Source organism: Pygocentrus nattereri, chromosome 7, assembly GCF_015220715.1.
Source record: "Pygocentrus nattereri isolate fPygNat1 chromosome 7, fPygNat1.pri, whole genome shotgun sequence".
In the NCBI taxonomy this organism is placed as follows: Eukaryota; Metazoa; Chordata; class Actinopteri; order Characiformes; family Serrasalmidae; genus Pygocentrus; species Pygocentrus nattereri.
In genome coordinates, this window is record NC_051217.1 from 24469916 (window position 1) to 24490581 (window position 20666).

The following is a 20666-nucleotide window of genomic DNA, read 5'->3' on the forward strand; positions in this document are numbered from 1 at the left end:
CTTCATGGAGTCTCTGGTGGACGCCCGCATGCTGGACCACCTCACCAAGAAGGACCTCCGTGGCCAGCTGAAGATGGTAGACAGCTTCCACAGGTAGAATTTTTTTCTTAAATTCATAGCAGATACAGAATCATTCATGGTAATCACTGAATAATTTATAGTAGATACTGAATAATTTGTATTTGTTACTGAATAATTTGTAGTAAATACTGAGTAATTCATAGTATAAATGAGTAATTCATAATAGATACAGAATAATTTATAGTAGATAATGAATAATCCATAGTTCATAGTGGATGCAATCGCTCATAGTGGATACTGAGTAATTTATAGAAGATATTGAGGAATACGTAGTGGATACTGAATAAATCGTAGTGGAAAAGGAGTAATTTATAGTAGATATTGAGTAATTCATAGTGGATACTGAGTAATTCATAGTGGATACAGAGTAATTTATAGTAGATGTTGAGGAATACGTAGTGAATACTGAGTACTTAGTGGATACTGAGTAATTTATAGCAGATATTGAGTAATTCTTAGTGGATACTTTATAGAAGATATTGAGTAATTTATAGTAGATATTGAGTAATTCGTAGTGGATACTGAGTAATTCGTAGTGGATACTGAGTAATTCGTAGTGGATACTTAGTGTTTCATGTCTTATAGCCGAATAATACGTTCATTTTAAACACTGAATATTAAGTATAGAGTAATAGGGTTTTAAAAAACAGTGAAACCTCCATAAAAATAGGACAATATCAAAAAGCTCATCACGGTCTCCTACAGAAACAGCTTCCAGTGTGGTGTGATGTGTCTGAGGCGGCTGAACTACGACAGGAAGGAGCTGGAGAGGAGACGTGAGGAGTCCCAGGTGGAGGTCAAAGGTCAGTCCACTACTACAGTGTCCAAAAAACTGAAAAACTAAGGGTCCATGAAATGTCAAACTGAATTTCTCTCACTTTTTTAAAACAGAAATTTCAGTGGAATTTAAACATTGCAGTCTCTGTATGGAAGCTAAGCTGCAGAAACGGCCTATTTTGAATTAATTGTTTCTGTGATGTCACAACAATTGGCTCATTTACACACATCCATCTATTCAGTCTACAGCAGTTTAGCCCCACCTACTCACGCTGAATTTATGAGGAGTATTTCAGCCTGGACTGCTTTCTGAATGAGGCGCAATACAGAGCAGCCAATCAGAACAGACTAATTTACATACACCACACATCAGCTCCACTTACTGTATAGGTGCACTTTGTAGTTCTACAGTTACAGACTGTAGTCCATCTGTTTCTCTGATACTTTGTTACCCTGTTCTTCAGTGGTCAGGACCCTCATGTGTGTTTTTAAACAGAAAAATATCTAAACAAGCTATTCTTTAATAAACGCCGTGATCAACAAATGAGTAGTTAAGTTAATAGAACAGTTACGTGCAGCCCAATTAAGCACTAAACTCTGACTGAACGTTGTTGTATCAGATGTTCTGGTGTGGAGTAACGAGCGAGTGATAAAGTGGGTGCAGCTGATCGGGCTGAAGGAGTACGCTAATAACCTGCTGGAGAGTGGCGTGCACGGATCACTGATGGCTCTGGACGAGACGTTCGACCACAACACACTCGCTCTGCTGCTGCAGATTCCCACACAGAGCACACAGGTAAACCCTCAAAACACGTACCATACAGGAGGGTTCACTTAAAGAGGAAATAAATATATTTATGCATAATTCAGAGCTTGAGATGTAAACAGTCATTTAGAGTGGTTTGGTGTGAAATGGTTTATAATAGAGAGAGACTGTAATACACTACAGGAAGCATAGGGGGTGATATGGCTTCTGCGGTTTCATTTAAAAAGCTCTATAATGTTCATATGATCCACACAGTCACTCTGACAGACTGTAATACACTACAGGAAGCGTAGTGCTGTAGGTAAAGATACAGTATATATTTTGTTTATAGTGTTTCAAATCTACTGTTTATAAGATATTGTATATAAAATAATGCAAATGTTATCTAAAAGTGATGTCAGGACGTTAATCCATATTGTGTTTCTTCTTTTGCGTCATTTAATTTTTCTGTTTTATTCCTGTCTGTCCCGCAGGCAAGGGCTGTTCTGGAGAGGGAATACAACAACCTGCTTTCCATCGGAACAGAGAGAAAACTAGAAGAGGTCAGCTCTCTCTCTCTCTCTCTCTCTCTCTCTCTCTCTCTCTCTCTCTCTCTCTCTCTCTCTCTCTCTCTCTCTCTCTCTCTCTCTGCCTCTCTCTCTTTTTCTGTGTCTCTGCCTCTCTCTCTTTTTCTGTGTCTCTGCCTCTCTCTCTTTTTCTGTGTCTCTGCCTCTCTCTCTTTTTCTGTGTCTCTGCCTCTCTCTCTTTTTCTGTGTCTCTGCCTCTCTCTCTCTCTGTGTGTCTCTGCCTCTCTCTCTCTCTGTGTGTCTCTGCCTCTCTCTGTGTGTCTCTGCCTCTCTCTCTCTGTGTGTCTCTGCCTCTCTATGTCGCTCTTTCAATCTTTCTATATTTTGCTCTCGCTCATCTGTGTCTCTCTCACTCTGTCTCGTGCTCTCTTTCTCTGTGTCGCTCTCTCTTTTTCTGTGTCGCTTTCTCTTTCTCTGTGTGGTTCTGTCTCGCCTTTTCTCTGTCTCATTATCTCTGTCTTTGTGTGTCTGTCTGTGTCTCACTCTCTCTTTCTGTCTCTCTCGCTCACTCTCTGTCTGTGTCTCTCTGTCTGTCTCTCTGTCTTTCTCTTGCTCAATCTCTGTCTGTGTGTCTCTCGCTCTCTCTCTCTCTCTCTCGCTCTCTCTCGCTCTCGCTCTCTCTCGCTCTCTCTCGCTCTCTCTTTTTCCTGAAGTCTCCTCTCTTTCTCCTCCAGGATGATGATAAGAATTTCAGGCGCGCCCCCTCCTGGAGGAAGAAGTTTCGGCCCAAAGACGTGAGGGGTCTTGGCGTGGGCTCAGCTGACACGCTGCCCGCTAACTTCAGAGTGACCAACTCTTCCTCTCCAGCCCTGCAGCCAAAGAAACACCAGCTGGACGGTATGTACAGACATGAGGAGTGTTAAAGGGTGAGCTCCAGCGCTTTTCATGCTGATCTCTCTGCAGCATCTGTGTTGTACCTTAATTTCGATTTTTACCCTGTACGTTACATGTGAGCGATATGGAAATCATGTATCATGACTTTCCAGCAGTTTTTAAGTTTTATGTGATGTCACAATATACATGTATTTTTTTAATTAATTGGAAAAGACAAAATATTGCCATCTTTAAAAATTACAATCAACACTATAAATATAATGATTTATACTCAATATTTCACACACATTTGATGTTCATGATATGCTCAGGAAAAGCTTGTTGTGGCATACTGTGATGTCATTTATCAAAATAATGATAAAAATTAATAATATATAATAATAAATATTGTCATATTGCCCAGACTTACTATACATAGAAAAGAACAGAAAACGTGCTAACAGAAGACTCACTTACAACAGACGAATGGAGAGTATCTGACCATTAAAACTCTGTTGTTTTGGGTCGGCGGTGAAGCTGTTATCATTTTTAATCAACATATTACACATGCAGCAGGTTAAGATGAGCCCGAAAAATACTGACACAGCGTTCTCCAGTCCAGCAAATCCTGGATTGTTTGTGTTTAATACCTGTACAGGGCTGCAACTGTTAGTTGACAATGACAATGCTGATTATGGAAAAACCTGTACTGTTAACTGTCACCACATTTATAATAATTATAACGTTCATATGATCCTCACAGTCACTCTGACAGACTGTAATACACCACAGGAAGTGTAGGGGGCGATAAGGCTTCTACTGTTTCAGACACATGCACATTTTCTAAGCCGCTTCTCCTGGGTCGCGGGGGCGTGCTGGAGCCTATTCCAGCAGTCATCGGGCGGAAGGCAGGATACACCCTGGACAGGTCGACAATCCATCGCAGGGCAGACAGACATACACCATCACTCACACCTAGGGGCAGTGTAGCATGTCCACTTGGCCTGACTGCATGTCTTTGGACTGTGGGAGGAATCTGGAGAACCCGAAGGAAACCCACGCAGACACGGGGAGAGCATGCAGACTCCGCACAGAGTGGACCCCGGTCGCCCGGCCGGGGAATCGAACCCAGGCCCTCCTTGCTGTGAGGCGTATGTGTATGTGTGTTTCATTTAAAAAGCCTTTATAATGTTCATACGATCTACACAGTCACTCTGACAGACTGTAATACACTACAGGAAGCGTAGGGGGCGATATGGCTTCTACTGTTTCATTTAAAAAGCTCTATAATGTTCATATGATCCACACAGTTAGTTAGTTGCAGCCCTGCTCTTGTGTGTGATTCACAGTCATGATGTTAAACAGGTTTGTTTTCAGAGGCCACATTTCACTGTACAGAAAACAGTTGTTCTTCTATCGAACGTCTCTGCATGTGTTTGCAACATGACTGTTTTTGTTTTTTGTTGGGAGAAGCCACAGATGAGTGAGGTTCTCTGTGTGTTTGTATGTTCTAACCCGTCTGGCTGCACTAACGGCTGCTTGTGCATGTGCTGGCTGCTGTAGGGGGTGTGAGTGGAGTGCAGAGGCTGGACTCGGCTACGGTCAGGACCTACTCCTGCTAACCCAGCGCCACGGTGAGTCTCACTGACAGCATGGCTAACGTTAACGTGTACTGGGAGATCTTCTTTTAAACTAGGCCGCTGCGTCCCAGAGTAGCAGAGGCCTGATTAGAGTTTTTCTACATAATCTGCTTTAATATTACCAGCATCAAATCACTGTTACATCTTCACTCACTGCTTCTTAGTTACCGTCGATGAGGGTCCTGGACCCGGTTGTTTTAGCTGAGACGCCACGCTGTGTTTCAAAAAATGCAGTAGAAAATCAAAGAAATACAGTTAGAAAATTACATACCGGTCTAGATGAAATTAGATATTGGTTTAGATGAAATTGGATACCGGTCTAGATGAAATTAGATATTGGTTTAGATGAAATTGGATACCGGTTTAGATGAAATTGGATATCAGTCTAGATGAAATTGGAAATAGTTTTTTATGTAGATCAGTTTTTATTCACCACCTTTGTTGGCATATTTAAATAAGTGTTTGAAAGCTTGCTTATTATTAGATTTATACCTCCTAGAGTTCAGTAATGTTCATAGAATTTTTTTTGTATGGACTAATCTCTTAATGTAGAGGAGTGTTGGTCATTTATTGACTTATGTCTTACTGTATATTATTAGGGGTTGAGGTTGTTGCTGATATCTCCTGTTGTAGCATATGGGATTGTTTATTGAGGTCGTTTATGGGCTAATATCTTATATAGTGTATAAGAATGTTTATTGATGTTGTTTATGGACTAGTATTTCCCAATCTAGCATATAGGAGAGATTATTGACTTAGTTTATGGACTAATATGTGCTATTCTAGTGATTGGTTATTGATGATGTTTATGGACTAATATCTCCTGTTCTAGTGTTTAGGAGTGTTTATTGAGGTCATTTATTGACTAATATCTCCCGTTCTAGCATATAGGAGCGTTTATTGACTTAGTTTATCTACTAATATCTCCTCCAGTAGTGTGTTGTGTTTATAGAGTTTGTTTATGGACTAATATCTCCTCTAGTAGTGTGTTGTTTATTGAGGTCATTTATAGACTAATATCTCCTCTAGTAGTGAGTTGTGTTTACTGAGGTTGATTGTGGACTAATATCTCCTCCAGTAGTGAGTTGTGTCTATTGAGGTTGTTTGTGGACTAATATCTCCTCTAGTAGTGAGTTTTGTTTACTGAGGTCATTTATGGACTAATATCTCCTGCAGTAGTGTGTTGTGTTTATTAAGGTAATTTATGGAGTAATATCTCCTCTAGTAGTGTGTTGTGTTTATTGAGGTTGTTTATGGACTAATATCTCCTCTAGTAGTGTTATTGAGGTTGTTTATAGACTAATATCTCCTCTAGTGGTGAGTTGTGTTTACTGAGGTGGTGTATGGACTAATATCTCCTCCAGTAGTGAGTTGTGTTTACTGAGGTCATTTATGGACTAATATCTCCTCCAGTAGTGTGTTGTGTTTATTGAGGTAATTTATGGACTAATATCTCCTGCAGCAGTGAGTTGTGTTTATTGAGGTAATTTATGGAGTAATATCTCCTCTAGTAGTGTGTTGTGTTTATTGAGGTCGTTTGTGGACTAATATCTCCTCTGGCGGTGAGTCGTGTTTATTGAGGTCGTTTGTGGACTAATATCTCCTCTGGCGGTGAGTTGTATTTATTGAGGTAATTTATGGACTAATATCTCCTCCAGTAGTGTGTCGTGTTTATTGAGGTAATTTATGAACTAGTATCTCCTCTAGTGGTGAGCTGTGTTTATTGAGGTAATTTATGGATTAATATCTCCTCTAGTGGTGAGTTGTGTTTACTGAGGTCATGTATGGACTAATATTTCCACTTGTAGTGAATGCGAGTGATTATTGGGGATGTTATTGGACTAATATCTTCTGCTCTGGTGTTTTGGGGGATTTGTTTTACTCCTTTAAGCTTGTGTAGGAGTTTGTTTATGGATCATATTGTGTGGTCATCACTAACTGTACTATAATACCACCTGCAAACGTTTAGTGCTGATAAACGTGCTTTAGCATTCACGGCACTAATGTAAAGTGTCTCTCCTCTCGCTTTTTCTCTGTTCATTTCCCACCTCCATTTTCCTCTGTACCTCCATTTGCTTCCTCTTTCGCTCGTCTCTCTCTCTCTCTCTCTCTCTCTCTCTCTCTCTCTCTCTCTCTCTCTTCCCCTCTTCTTAGTTTATGCTCATTATCTCTATAGGTAATGCCGCTGAAAGCGAGGCGCCCCCTTCAGGCCGGGAGCTGAACGGACAGCAAGGACTCTAAGACGGCGGATTTGCAGATAGAGGACATATTTTAGATTTATTGATTATTCTATTTATGTAAACCAATGGGACATTTCATTTCTTTAGCTCTGTTTATGTATATCATTTGTTTCTCCCTCCTTTTCATCTTTTTCTCGCGTTCTTATCATGTTTTAACTCTTTATCAGGTGTAACTGAATGTATTATTACGAGTCTGAGGTTTGTACATTTATATCTATGGACGTTATCTAATCTTTTTATAATAATCCTCATCTTGTAATTGTTCATATCTACGTCGGTTCCTTTCTTTTCAATTGTAAAACCTGAGCTCGAGTGTGATTTTAACTTCATTTGTCCCCAGGCGCCCTTTTTTGGGTCTTAAGAAGCATTTCTGTGGTTGATGACGGCTGAGGCTTGTGTTATTTGAATATCAGGTTTCATGCAGATTTTAGAGGACTGTGTAACGTTGCTGATGGTTGGATCCCCCCACCCCCCCTTTATTTCTCTCCTTTGATACCAAAACAAGACTCTTCTATAAGCCATAAGCGTAGCGATGACGAGGGCTACTTTCGGATGCATCTTCTCAGCAAAGAAAAGAAAAACGCGGAGGCTGGCGTTCCTTCGAAATGCTGAAACTTTCCATTCCTTTTCTCCTGCGACGTGTGGAAAAGAATGTGTGTGTGTTTCTTCTCCGCTGGACCAACCCCACTGTGGCCTAAGCTCAAACTGCAGCATCCCATTGTGGCGCGATTTTTACCCCTAAAACTAAGACCCCTTCGACTAATGGAGCCTTATAGTTCTTCCTCTCTTCCCGCCCTGTCGTTTTTATTTATTCTACACATTTCCGTGTGCGATTTCAGCCTCTTTGTTTTGAATAGAATTGCCATTTTTATGTCTTCAGTCATTTCAAAGGCTGGACTGTAATTGTGACTTGGAGAAATTGTGACAGAATCCTCCAAAAGTGAAAGAAAACCCACTTTTTACCTTTGATTTTCCACTTTTTTCTTTGTCTTTTTGTGATTTGTAGTCTGTTATGCACCAATCATGTCATGGTTTTCTCTCTCTCTGCGTTGTTTTCTGTCTCTCCGTTTAAAATCTCCTGATCTTGTAACAGAACTTCTGTACAGTCCGAGTACTTATGAGCTATTTTTTATCACAGTATTATTTATTGCTTCCTTTCAATAAAAAAATACTGACTTATTTTCCACTGCCAATAAAAAGACTAAGTCTTTGTGCTAAAAACATCATTGTGTGTGTGATTTTCTGCGTTTGTGCTCTTTTCTGTCATTAAAGGGCCAATATAAAAAAACTGAGTTTCTCACCTTTTAAAAAAGAAATTAAAGGGCCCATATCAAGGAAAACTGAGTTTCCTCAGCTTTTGAAATGAAATTAATGGGCCCATATCAAGGAAAACTGAGTCACCTCACCTTTTGAAATGAAATTTAATGTAAACACTGTTTTATTAATGTATTAATGTACCATTTTCTCCCGAGTCTATATATGGATACCGGGCTGCACAAACAGCCTCCTTTAAATGAGCTGTTTTTGTGATGTCACAAATATATGTATATATTTTGTCTATAAAGACATGGATGAGCGAGTTTGGTGTGGAAGAACTTGACTGGCCTGCACAGAGTCCTGACCTCAACCCCATAGAACACCTTTGGGATGAATTGGAGCAGAGACTGTGAGCCAGGCCTTCTCGTCCAACATCAGTATCTGACCTCACAAATGCACTTCTGGAAGAACGGTTAAAAAAATTCCTATTAACACTCCTAACCCTTGTGGAAAGCCTTCCCAGAAGAGTTGCAGCTGTCATAGCTGCAAAGGGTGGGCCAACATTATATTAAACCCTAAGGATTAAGAATGGGATGTCACTCAAGTTCATATGCATGTGAAGCCAGACGACCGAATACTTTTGGAAGTATAGTGTATATTGTTGCTGTCGCATGAAAACCTCGTATCTCCGTTTTGTCGTTTTTTGAGCTTTTCACATAATTTGAAAATACCCATTGTGTGTAAATTTCATAATGAATGGACCAATAGAAACGGCCCAAATTGGCTTGGTAAAGATGTCTGGTTCCATTAACTTGTATTGAAAGTAAAGTAGGTTTTTTCCTTCTGTAAAGTATAATAATAAAAAAGTAAAATAATTTCCTTCCTTCCTTTGCTGTTTTGGAGACGAGGTTTTCAGACAGCAGTGATACATACATACAATATACAATAAACACATTGGTCTACACCAGTGTTGCACCATTTGTGATGGTCTCGCAACAATAGAAGTGCACTTTTTGGTGTTATACAGAACTCTAAAAGGTTCTGTATAGAACCATCTACAGCACATTCTCAGTCAATCTGAAGAGCCGTGTTATGATGCAAAGACCCCTTTAACCGTCTGTATAGAACCGTTTTCTTTACCCTTGAAGAACCATCTTTTCCAGGAGTGCAGCTAGACTTTGGGTTCATCCCATGCCTTACTAAGTTGTGGCCACACATTATTTTTTTATTTATACAGGATGTCACCAGCGGGGCTCTGTAGGGGGAATCAGCTAATTAAGTTGTGGCTGTGACTTAGTAAGGTGTGAGAATGAGGTCATGCTCTTGGCCTGCATTAGGATCTCGTTCCCACTCCTTAGTAAGTCATGGCCACGCATTAGAATCTCATTACCACTCCTTAGTAAATTGTGGCCATGCATTAGGATCTTGTTCCCATGCCTTACTAAGTCAAGGCCACGCATTAGAGTCTCATTCCCACTCCTTAGTAAGCCATGGCCACACATTAGGATCTCGTTCCCACACCTTACTAAGTCATGGTCACACATTAGAATCTCATTCCCGCTCCTTAGTAAGCTGTGGCCACGCATAAGGATCTCGTTCCCATGCCTTACTAAGTCATGGCCACATATTAGAGTCTCATTCTCACTCCTTAGTCATGGCCACGCATTAACGTCTCATTCCCATGCCTTATTAGAATCTCATTCCCACTCCCTATGAAGTCGTGGCCACGCATTATTTTTATTTATACAGGGCGTAATTAGCGGGGCTCCGTAATAAACGGGGTTCTGGGGAAACACGTTTAGAATTAAAGCGACAAAAACTGAATAAAACGCAGAAAAACCGGAGTTCCTGTATTAAAGCGCCGCAGCGCCGCTGATCCACCGCAGGGGGCGCTGCAGCTCCAGACGCAGGAAGTGGGAGAGCAGGAAGAGTGGGAGCGAGAGGAGGAATAATCATCCCTCCATTTCAGCCCGAACAGACTTCAGCGACAACTGGTTTTCTAATCCAAGGAGCGAAGATTCCAGAGGGAAACCGGAGAAAAGCGTGAGTATAACCGGCGGGGAAACGCGAGAACAGCGAGGATCCTCCCGCGGGATGCGAGGAAGGTTCTGGATTAAAGCGCAAGTCGCGCACAGAAACACGGGCAGTCGTAAAGCGGAATAAAGCGCATTTTTACAGCTCTGAGTTCAAATTTTAGTACAACAAGCCTCGGAAAGCTTTAATCAGCGTCGTGTCATTAACTGGAGCTCCATTTCAGCGCAAATGCTGCATAAATATCTCCGGTTGGTGCGTCTCCCTGTTGGCTGATGTGGCGCAAGCAGGCCGACCTTTAATGCTGTACTAACTTTAATGTGCACATTTATGGTGATAATAAGACTAATTATCTCTATCATAGGCCTAATAACAGGGAATATGTACTTGTGTTGCACCTTCTGATACATAGGAACGCAGCTCCAGTCCACATGGAGCAAGTATAGGTTTAAAAAGGATTAAACTAATTAAAGGAAGATATTAAATATGAAATATTATAAATGTAAAGAAAGGAATAGTCATTCTGAGTAGATGTAAACAGAATCAGACAGTAAACACCGAGGCCTCCTGCTGGGTGTGGTGGGCATTCTGAACTCCTGCCACACTGTTGTCATGTCCAGGTCCAGTTGTCTGCCTCGAAGGGGAATTCCACCAAAATTTTCTCCCAAAAAGGGGGGGGGGTCTTTACAGTGGTGGTGATAGGAGCCAGGCATCGCCATGACTACAACACAGATACAGACATTTTATTTCCCATCCAGAACCACCAGAGAACCTACACGAGTCTTCTGAGTTTATATGGAATGTTGATGATGGAAAATAGTGGAAAATCTGGAATAATCGGTTTTCTTTGGGGACAATTTTGCCGCACAGCGCCCTGCATGTCTCCCTCCACCATGAATGGAGTTTAAGTTCTCTAAACTATCATAAAACAGCGTCTCAGTCACCAGGCAGTGAATTCAGAACCATTTCATGCAGGAACTTTCTGTGAGGAGCTTTTAGAGGGGGACGTCTGGTTCCTGTCACCAGCACTGTGAGCAGTTCAGACTTGGTAAGTTTCACTAGCACAGAGCGTTTCGCACCAAACCAGTCTGTGAGACTGCCTACATTTTAAACATCAATTTATGCAGAAATATTTTAAAAATGGGTGGAATTCCCCTTTAAATGTGTTTCAAAGGTGCAGTGTGTTCACTTTATCAGGGCGAAAGTGCACATTAGTACATTTTCATAAACTTTTTTTAGTAGAAAAGTAAAATAAGCCCTGGTTAAAACAGTTGAGGGAGTGTTTATGAATAATTATAACTCTGGAGCTCTTCAGGAGGCTGAGTTAGGCCTGTAGGTTTAGGTGCAGAAGGTGCTGAGCAGTGCTGATGTCTCCCTGGTGATGAGGTACAGATGTGTAAGAGCTGAGTGAGTCTGCTGAGTCAGAGCGCCAGCCTTTATTTACTCTCTCGCCCCCATCCTCCCTTTCCGGAGTAGGAGAACGAGAGCTGAATGCCACATCAGCTGGAGAGGGGCGTGGTTATTTATATTCAGACACCTAAACTGGACTTTCACAGAGCAGGTACTATTTGGGTGGTGGGTCATTCTCAGCACTGCAGTGACACTGACGTGGTGGTGGTGCGAGTGGATCAGACACAGCAGTGCTGCTGGAGTTTTTAAACACGGTGTCCACTCTATTAGACACTCCTACCTTGTTGGTCCACCTTGTGTAAAGTCAGAGGCGATAGCTTATCTGCTGCTGCACAGTTTGTGTTGGTCATCCTCTAGTCCTTCTTCAGTGCCCGCAGGCGCTGCTGGCTGGATATTTTTGGTTGGTGGGCTATTCTCAGTCCAGCAGAGACACTGAGGTGTTTAAAAACTCCAGCAGCACTGCTGTGTCTGATCCAGTCAGACCAGCGCAACACACACTAATACACCACCACCACGTCAGTGTTACTGCAGTACTGAGAATGATCCACCACCCAAATAGTACCTGCTCTGTGAGGGTCCATGGGTGTCCTGACCACTGAAGAGCAGGGTAACAAAGTATCAGAGAAACAGATGGGCTACAGTCTGTAACTGTAGAACTACAAAGTGGAGCTGATAAAATGGACAATGAGAAACAAGGAGGTGGTCAGAATGTTTGTCTGATTGTCATGTCTATATAGTATTGAGTATTTTATTCTGTATTACTCATCTGTTTGTAAGTGTGCTGATATTTTGTCTCTCCAGTGTTTTACTGATATTCCTGACTAAAGCATTTTGTAAATTATTACTGCAGTATTATTATTTTTAGACCTGTGATCTTATTATTTATGTTATGATCTTTGACTGTGACTGAACAGATGATTTTTACATGAGAACATAATTGGCTGATAAAATGATTCTGATTCTTGCAGATGTGGAAAGCAGCAGCTGGCCGCTCGGTCTCCGTTACGGTTGATGAAGGGGCTGATGACTGGGAGACTGACCCTGATTTCGAGGTGGACGCTCGTCTCTTTAACCTGCATTCGCCGTCTTTTTCCTTCCATTGAGCTGTTTGTTTGCTTTATTAAGGCCGTATATTTTCCAGCGCAGCAGTTTTTGGATTTTTACGTGCATGTGTAAAGTATTCACTCCAGTTATTTTGAATATCTCATTAGTGACTGTGATGTCATCGTGTGCAGATATTCACTCTTATTTATAAACTGATATTAAACGTCCTGTAAGAGTCTCAGTATCTGCAGTTTCCTTTACAGCTAATGTTTCTGTCTGTCTGTCTGTCTCTGTCTATCGCTATCTCTGTCTGTCTGTATCTCTGTCTGTCTCTGTCTGTCTGTATCTCTGTCTGTCTCTGTCTGTCTGTGTCTCTATCCATCTCTGTCTGTCTGTCTGTCTGTGTCTCTATCTATCTATCTCTGTCTGTCTGTATCTCTGTCTGTCTGTCTGTCTGTCTGTCTGTATCTCTATCTATCTATCTCTGTCTGTCTGTCTGCCTGTGTCTCTATCTATCTCTGTCTGTCTGTGTCTCTATCTATCTCTGTCTGTCTGTGTCTCTATCCATCTCTCTGTCTGTCTGTGTCTCTGTCCATCTCTGTCTGTCTGTGTCTCTATCCATCTCTGTCTGTCTGTGTCTCTATCCATCTCTGTCTGTCTGTGTCTCTATCCATCTCTGTCTGTCTGTCTGTGTCTCTATCCATCTCTGTCTGTCTGTGTCTCTATCCATCTCTGTCTGTCTGTCTGTGTCTCTCTGTCTGTCTGTATCTCTATCTATCTCTGTCTGTCTGTGTCTCTATCCATCTCTGTCTGTCTGTGTCTATCCATCTCTGTCTGTCTGTGTCTATCCATCTCTGTCTGTCTGTATCTCTGTCCATCTCTGTCTGTCTGTGTCTATCCATCTCTGTCTGTCTGTGTCTATCCATCTCTGTCTGTCTGTGTCTCTATCCATCTCTCTGTCTGTGTCTCTATCCATCTCTGTCTGTCTGTCTGTGTCTCTATCCATCTCTGTCTGTCTGTCTGTGTCTCTATCCATCTCTGTCTGTCTGTGTCTCTATCCATCTCTGTCTGTCTGTCTGTGTCTCTCTGTCTGTCTGTATCTCTATCTATCTCTGTCTGTCTGTGTCTCTATCCATCTCTGTCTGTCTGTGTCTCTATCCATCTCTGTCTGTCTGTGTCTCTATCCATCTCTGTCTGTCTGTGTCTATCCATCTCTGTCTGTCTGTGTCTCTATCCATCTCTGTCTGTCTGTGTCTATCCATCTCTGTCTGTCTGTATCTCTGTCCATCTCTGTCTGTCTGTGTCTCTATCCATCTCTGTCTGTCTGTGTCTATCCATCTCTGTCTGTCTGTATCTCTGTCCATCTCTGTCTGTCTGTGTCTCTATCCATCTCTGTCTGTCTGTGTCTATCCATCTCTGTCTGTCTGTCTATCCATCTCTGTCTGTCTGTGTCTATCCATCTCTGTCTGTCTGTGTCTATCCATCTCTGTCTGTCTGTCTGTGTGTCTATCCATCTATGTCTGTCTGTCTGTGTGTCTATCTCTGTCTGTCTGTCTGTGTCTCTATCCATCTCTGTCTGTCTGTCTGTGTCTCTATCCATCTCTGTGTCTCTATCCATCTCTGTCTGTCTGTGTCTCTATCTATCTATCTCTGTCTGTCTGTGTCTATCCATCTCTGTCTGTCTGTGTCTATCCATCTCTGTCTGTCTGTGTCTCTATCCATCTCTCTGTCTGTCTGTCTGTGTGTCTATCTCTGTCTGTCTGTCTGTGTGTCTATCTCTGTCTGTCTGTCTGTGTCTCTATCCATCTCTGTCTGTCTGTCTGTGTCTCTATCCATCTCTGTGTGTCTCTATCTCTGTCTGTCTGTCTGTGTCTCTATCCATCTCTGTCTGTCTGTCTGTGTCTATCCGTATCTCTGTCCATCTCTGTCTGTCTGTGTCTCTATCCATCTCTGTCTGTCTGTGTCTATCCATCTCTGTCTGTCTGTATCTCTGTCCATCTCTGTCTGTCTGTGTCTCTATCCATCTCTGTCTGTCTGTGTCTATCCATCTCTGTCTGTCTGTGTCTATCCATCTCTGTCTGTCTGTCTGTGTGTCTATCCATCTATGTCTGTCTGTCTGTGTGTCTATCTCTGTCTGTCTGTCTGTGTCTCTATCCATCTCTGTCTGTCTGTCTGTGTCTCTATCCATCTCTGTGTCTCTATCCATCTCTGTCTGTCTGTGTCTCTATCTATCTATCTCTGTCTGTCTGTGTCTATCCATCTCTGTCTGTCTGTGTCTATCCATCTCTGTCTGTCTGTGTCTATCCATCTCTGTCTGTCTGTGTCTATCCATCTCTGTCTGTCTGTGTCTCTATCCATCTCTCTGTCTGTCTGTCTGTGTGTCTATCTCTGTCTGTCTGTCTGTGTCTCTATCCATCTCTGTCTGTCTGTCTGTGTCTCTATCCATCTCTGTGTGTCTCTATCTCTGTCTGTCTGTCTGTGTCTCTATCCATCTCTGTCTGTCTGTCTGTGTCTATCCGTCTGTCTGTGTCTATCCGTCTGTCTGTCTCTATCCATCTGTCTGTCTGTCTCTATCTATCTCTGTCTGTCTGTCTCTATCTCTGTCTGTCTGTATCTCTATCTATCTCTGTCTGTCTGTCTGTGTCTCTATCCATCTCTCTGTGTGTCTCTATCTCTGTCTGTCTGTCTGTGTCTCTATCCATCTCTGTCTGTCTGTGTCTATCCGTCTGTCTGTCTCTATCCATCTGTCTGTCTGTCTCTATCTATCTCTGTCTGTCTGTCTCTATCTCTGTCTGTCTGTATCTCTATCTATCTCTGTCTGTCTGTATCTCTATCCATCTCTGTCTGTCTGTCTGTATCTGTCTGTCTGTCTGTCTGTATCTCTATCTATGTCCGTCTGTCTATCTCTGTCTGTCTGTCTGTGTCTCTATCCATCTCTGTCTGTCTGTGTCTCTATCCATCTCTGTCTGTCTGTCTGTGTCTCTAGCCATCTCTGTCTGTCTGTCTGTGTCTCTAGCCATCTCTGTCTGTCTGTCTGTGTCTCTATCTATCTCGGTCTGTCTGTCTGTGTCTCTATCCATCTCTGTCTGTCTGTCTGTCTGTATCCATCTCTCTCTGTCTGTCTGTCTGTATCCATCTCTGTCTGTCTGTCTGTCTGTCTGTCTGTATCCATCTCTGTCTGTCTGTCTGTCTGTATCCATCTCTGTCTGTCTGTCTCTATCTATCCCTGTATCTCTGTCTGTCTGTCTGTATCCATCTCTGTCTGTCTGTCTCTATCTATCCCTGTATCTCTGTCTGTCTGTCTGTATCTCTGTCTGTCTGTCTGTCTCTATCTCTGTCTGTCTGTATCTCTATCTATCTCTGTCTGTCTGTATCTCTATCCATCTCTGTCTGTCTGTCTGTATCTGTCTGTCTGTCTGTCTGTCTGTATCTGTCTGTCTGTCTGTCTGTATCTCTATCTATGTCCGTCTGTCTATCTCTGTCTGTCTGTCTGTGTCTCTATCCATCTCTGTCTGTCTGTGTCTCTATCCATCTCTGTCTGTCTGTCTGTGTCTCTAGCCATCTCTGTCTGTCTGTCTGTGTCTCTATCTATCTCGGTCTGTCTGTCTGTGTCTCTATCCATCTCTGTCTGTCTGTCTGTCTGTATCCATCTCTCTCTGTCTGTCTGTCTGTATCCATCTCTGTCTGTCTGTCTGTCTGTCTGTCTGTATCCATCTCTGTCTGTCTGTCTGTCTGTATCCATCTCTGTCTGTCTGTCTCTATCTATCCCTGTATCTCTGTCTGTCTGTCTGTCTGTATCCATCTCTGTCTGTCTGTCTCTATCTATCCCTGTATCTCTGTCTGTCTGTCTGTATCTCTGTCTGTCTGTCTGTATCTCTGTCTGTCTGTCTGTATCTCTGTCTGTCTGTCTGTCTGTATCTCTGTCTGTCTGTCTGTCTGTATCTCTATCTATCTCTGTCTGTCTGTATCTCTATCTATCTCTGTCTGTCTGTATCTCTGTCTGTGTCTCTATCCATCTCTGTCTGTCTGTGTCTCTATCCATCTCTGTCTGTCTGTCTCTATCTATCCCTGTATCTCTGTCTGTCTGTATCTCTGTCTGTCTGTCTGTCTGTATCTCTATCTATCTCTGTCTGTCTGTATCTCTATCTATGTCTGTCTGTCTGTATCCATCTCTGTCTGTCTGTCTGTATCCATCTCTGTCTGTCTGTCTCTATCTATCCCTGTATCTCTGTCTGTCTGTCTGTATCTCTGTCTGTCTGTCTGTATCTCTGTCTGTCTGTCTGTCTGTATCTCTGTCTGTCTGTCTGTCTGTATCTCTATCTATCTCTGTCTGTCTGTATCTCTATCTCTGTCTGTCTGTATCTCTATCTCTGTCTGTCTGTATCTCTATCTATCTCTGTCTGTCTGTATCTCTATCTATCTCTGTCTGTCTGTATCTCTGTCTGTCTGTCTGTGTCTCTATCCATCTCTGTCTGTCTGTGTCTCTATCCATCTCTGTCTGTCTGTGTCTCTATCCATCTCTGTCTGTCTGTCTCTATCTATCCCTGTATCTCTGTCTGTCTGTCTGTATCTCTGTCTGTCTGTATCTCTATCCATCTCTGTCTGTCTGTCTGTATCTGTCTGTCTGTCTGTCTGTCTGTATCTCTATCTATGTCTGTCTGTCTATCTCTGTCTGTCTGTGTCTCTATCCATCTCTGTCTGTCTGTGTCTCTATCCATCTCTGTCTGTCTGTGTCTCTATCCATCTCTATCTGTCTGTCTGTGTCTCTATCCATCTCTGTCTGTCTGTCTGTGTCTCTATCCATCTCTGTCTGTCTGTCTCTATCTATCCCTGTATCTCTGTCTGTCTGTATCTCTGTCTGTCTGTCTGTCTGTATCTCTATCTATCTCTGTCTGTCTGTATCTCTATCTATCTCTGTCTGTCTGTATCTCTGTCTGTCTGTCTGTATCCATCTCTGTCTGTCTGTCTGTATCCATCTCTGTCTGTCTGTCTCTATCTATCCCTGTATCTCTGTCTGTCTGTCTGTATCCATCTCTGTCTGTCTGTCTCTATCTATCCCTGTATCTCTGTCTGTCTGTCTGTATCCATCTCTGTCTGTCTGTCTCTATCTATCCCTGTATCTCTGTCTGTCTGTCTGTATCTCTGTCTGTCTGTCTGTCTGTATCTCTGTCTGTCTGTCTGTCTGTATCTCTATCTATCTCTGTCTGTCTGTATCTCTATCTATCTCTGTCTGTCTGTATCTCTATCTCTGTCTGTCTGTATCTCTATCTCTGTCTGTCTGTATCTCTATCTATCTCTGTCTGTCTGTATCTCTATCTATCTCTGTCTGTCTGTATCTCTATCTATCTCTGTCTGTCTGTATCTCTGTCTGTCTGTCTGTGTCTCTATCCATCTCTGTCTGTCTGTGTCTCTATCCATCTCTGTCTGTCTGTCTCTATCTATCCCTGTATCTCTGTCTGTCTGTCTGTATCTCTGTCTGTCTGTATCTCTATCCATCTCTGTCTGTCTGTCTGTATCTGTCTGTCTGTCTGTCTGTCTGTATCTCTATCTATGTCTGTCTGTCTATCTCTGTCTGTCTGTGTCTCTATCCATCTCTGTCTGTCTGTGTCTCTATCCATCTCTGTCTGTCTGTGTCTCTATCCATCTCTATCTGTCTGTCTGTGTCTCTATCCATCTCTGTCTGTCTGTCTGTGTCTCTATCCATCTCTGTCTGTCTGTCTGTGTCTCTATCCATCTCTGTCTGTCTGTCTGTGTCTCTATCCATCTCTGTCTGTCTGTCTCTATCTATCCCTGTATCTCTGTCTGTCTGTCTGTATCTCTGTCTGTCTGTATCTCTATCCATCTCTGTCTGTCTGTCTGTATCTGTCTGTCTGTCTGTCTGTCTGTCTGTATCTCTATCTATGTCTGTCTGTGTCTCTATCCATCTCTGTCTGTCTGTGTCTCTATCCATCTCTGTCTGTCTGTGTCTCTATCCATCTCTGTCTGTCTGTGTCTCTATCCATCTCTGTCTGTCTGTGTCTCTATCCATCTCTGTCTGTCTGTCTGTGTCTCTATCCATCTCTGTCTGTCTGTCTGTGTCTCTATCTATCTCGGTCTGTCTGTCTGTGTCTCTATCTATCTCGGTCTGTCTGTCTGTGTCTCTATCCATCTCGGTCTGTCTGTCTGTCTGTATCCATCTCTGTCTGTCTGTCTGTCTGTCTGTATGCATGTCTGTCTGTCTGTCTGTATGCATCTCTGTCTGTCTGTCTGTCTGTATCCATCTCTGTCTGTCTGTCTGTCTGTCTGTCTGTCTGTCTGTATCCATCTCTGTCTGTCTGTCTCTATCTATCCCTGTATCTCTGTCTGTCTGTCTGTATCCATCTCTGTCTGTCTGTCTCTATCTATCCCTGTATCTCTGTCTGTCTGTCTGTATCCATCTCTGTCTGTCTGTCTCTATCTATCCCTGTATCTCTGTCTGTCTGTCTGTATCTCTGTCTGTCTGTCTGTCTGTATCTCTGTCTGTCTGTCTGTCTGTATCTCTATCTATCTCTGTCTGTCTGTATCTCTATCTATCTCTGTCTGTCTGTATCTCTATCTATCTCTGTCTGTCTGTATCTCTATCTATCTCTGTCTGTCTGTCTGTGTCTCTATCCATCTCTGTCTGTCTGTGTCTCTATCCATCTCTGTCTGTCTGTCTCTATCTATCCCTGTATCTCTGTCTGTCTGTCTGTATCTCTGTCTGTCTGTATCTCTGTCTGTCTGTCTGTGTCTCTATCCATCTCTGTCTGTCTGTGTCTCTATCCATCTCTGTCTGTCTGTGTCTCTATCCATCTCTGTCTGTCTGTCTGTCTCTATCTCTGTCTGTCTGTCTGTCTGTCTGTCTGTCTGTCTGTATCTCTGTCTGTATCTCTGTCTGTATCTCTGTCTGTCTCTGTCTGTCTGTATCTCTGTCTGTCTGTCTGTCTGTCTCTGTCCATCTCTCTGTCTGTCTGTCTGTGTCTCTGTCCATCTCTCTGTCTGTCTGTCTGTATCTCTATCTATCTCTGTCTGTCTGTCTGTCTGTATCTCTATCTATCTCTGTCTGTCTGTATCTCTGTCTGTCTGTCTGTGTCTCTATCCATCTCTGTCTGTCTGTGTCTCTATCCATCTCTGTCTGTCTGTGTCTCTATCCATCTCTGTCTGTCTGTGTCTCTATCCATGTCTGTCTGTCTGTCTGTCTGTGTCTCTATCCATCTCTGTCTGTCTGTCTGTCTGTGTCTCTATCCATTCTCTGTCTGTCTGTCTGTCTGTGTCTCTATCCATTCTCTGTCTGTCTGTCTGTCTGTCTGTGTCTCTATCCATTCTCTGTCTGTCTGTCTGTATCTCTATCTTTCTCTGTCTGTCTGTCTGTGTCTCTATCCATCTCTCTGTCTGTCTGTCTGTCTGTATCTCTCTGTCTGTATCTCTGTCTGTCTGTATCTCTGTCTGTCTGTATCTCTGTCTGTCTGTATCTCTGTCTGTCTGTCTGTCTGTATCTCTCTATCCATCTCTGTCTGTCTGTGTCTCTATCCATCTGTCTGTCTGTGTCTCTATCCATCTGTCTGTCTGTGTCTCTATCTATCTCTGTCTGTCTGTATCTCTGTCTGTCTGTCTGTGTCTCTATCCATCTCTGTCTGTCTGTGTCTCTATCCATCTCTGTCTGTCTGTGTCTCTATCCATCTCTGTCTGTCTGTGTCTCTATCCATCTCTGTCTGTCTGTCTGTCTGTGTCTCTATCCATCTCTGTCTGTCTGTCTGTCTGTGTCTCTATCCATTCTCTGTCTGTCTGTCTGTCTGTGTCTCTATCCATTCTCTGTCTGTCTGTCTGTCTGTGTCTCTATCCATTCTCTGTCTGTCTGTCTGTGTCTCTATCCATTCTCTGTCTGTCTGTCTGTATCTCTATCTTTCTCTGTCTGTCTGTCTGTGTCTCTATCCATCTCTCTGTCTGTCTGTCTGTCTGTATCTCTCTGTCTGTATCTCTGTCTGTCTGTATCTCTGTCTGTCTGTATCTCTGTCTGTCTGTCTGTCTGTATCTCTGTCTGTCT

General features: G+C 42.7%; 2 protein-coding genes across 24 annotated transcripts in view; both read left to right on the top strand.

Moving 5' to 3' along the window:
• ppfia1 (PTPRF interacting protein alpha 1) overlaps window positions 1–8106 on the top strand; it is a 115636-nt gene extending 107530 nt beyond the window's left edge. For 12 of the 20 annotated variants that reach the window (XM_017719530.2, XM_037539834.1, XM_037539838.1 and 9 more), the window contains 6 exons: window positions 1–93; window positions 787–884; window positions 1479–1654; window positions 2098–2166; window positions 2865–3027; window positions 6820–8106. The exon at window positions 1–93 is cut by the window's left edge and continues 83 nt beyond it. In XM_017719530.2, the coding sequence (XP_017575019.1) occupies window positions 1–93; window positions 787–884; window positions 1479–1654; window positions 2098–2166; window positions 2865–3027; window positions 6820–6884 (664 nt within the window). In that variant the 3' untranslated portion in view covers window positions 6885–8106. Of the gene's footprint in view, window positions 94–786; window positions 885–1478; window positions 1655–2097; window positions 2167–2864; window positions 3028–4566; window positions 4638–6797 lie in introns of all 20 variants that reach the window. The other 8 variants (XM_017719534.2, XM_017719541.2, XM_037539841.1 and 5 more) reach the window with 2 other exon arrangements.
• A 1929-nt stretch (window positions 8107–10035) lies between these two features.
• Window positions 10036–20666, top strand: part of LOC108440597 (src substrate protein p85) — a 63115-nt gene continuing 52484 nt past the window's right edge. For 3 of the 4 annotated variants that reach the window (XM_017719544.2, XM_017719545.2, XM_037539939.1), the window contains exons 1-2: window positions 10051–10183; window positions 12550–12633. In XM_017719544.2, the coding sequence (XP_017575033.1) occupies window positions 12550–12633 (84 nt within the window). In that variant the 5' untranslated portion in view covers window positions 10051–10183. Of the gene's footprint in view, window positions 10184–12549; window positions 12634–20666 lie in introns of all 4 variants that reach the window. The other variant, XM_017719546.2, reaches the window with a different exon arrangement.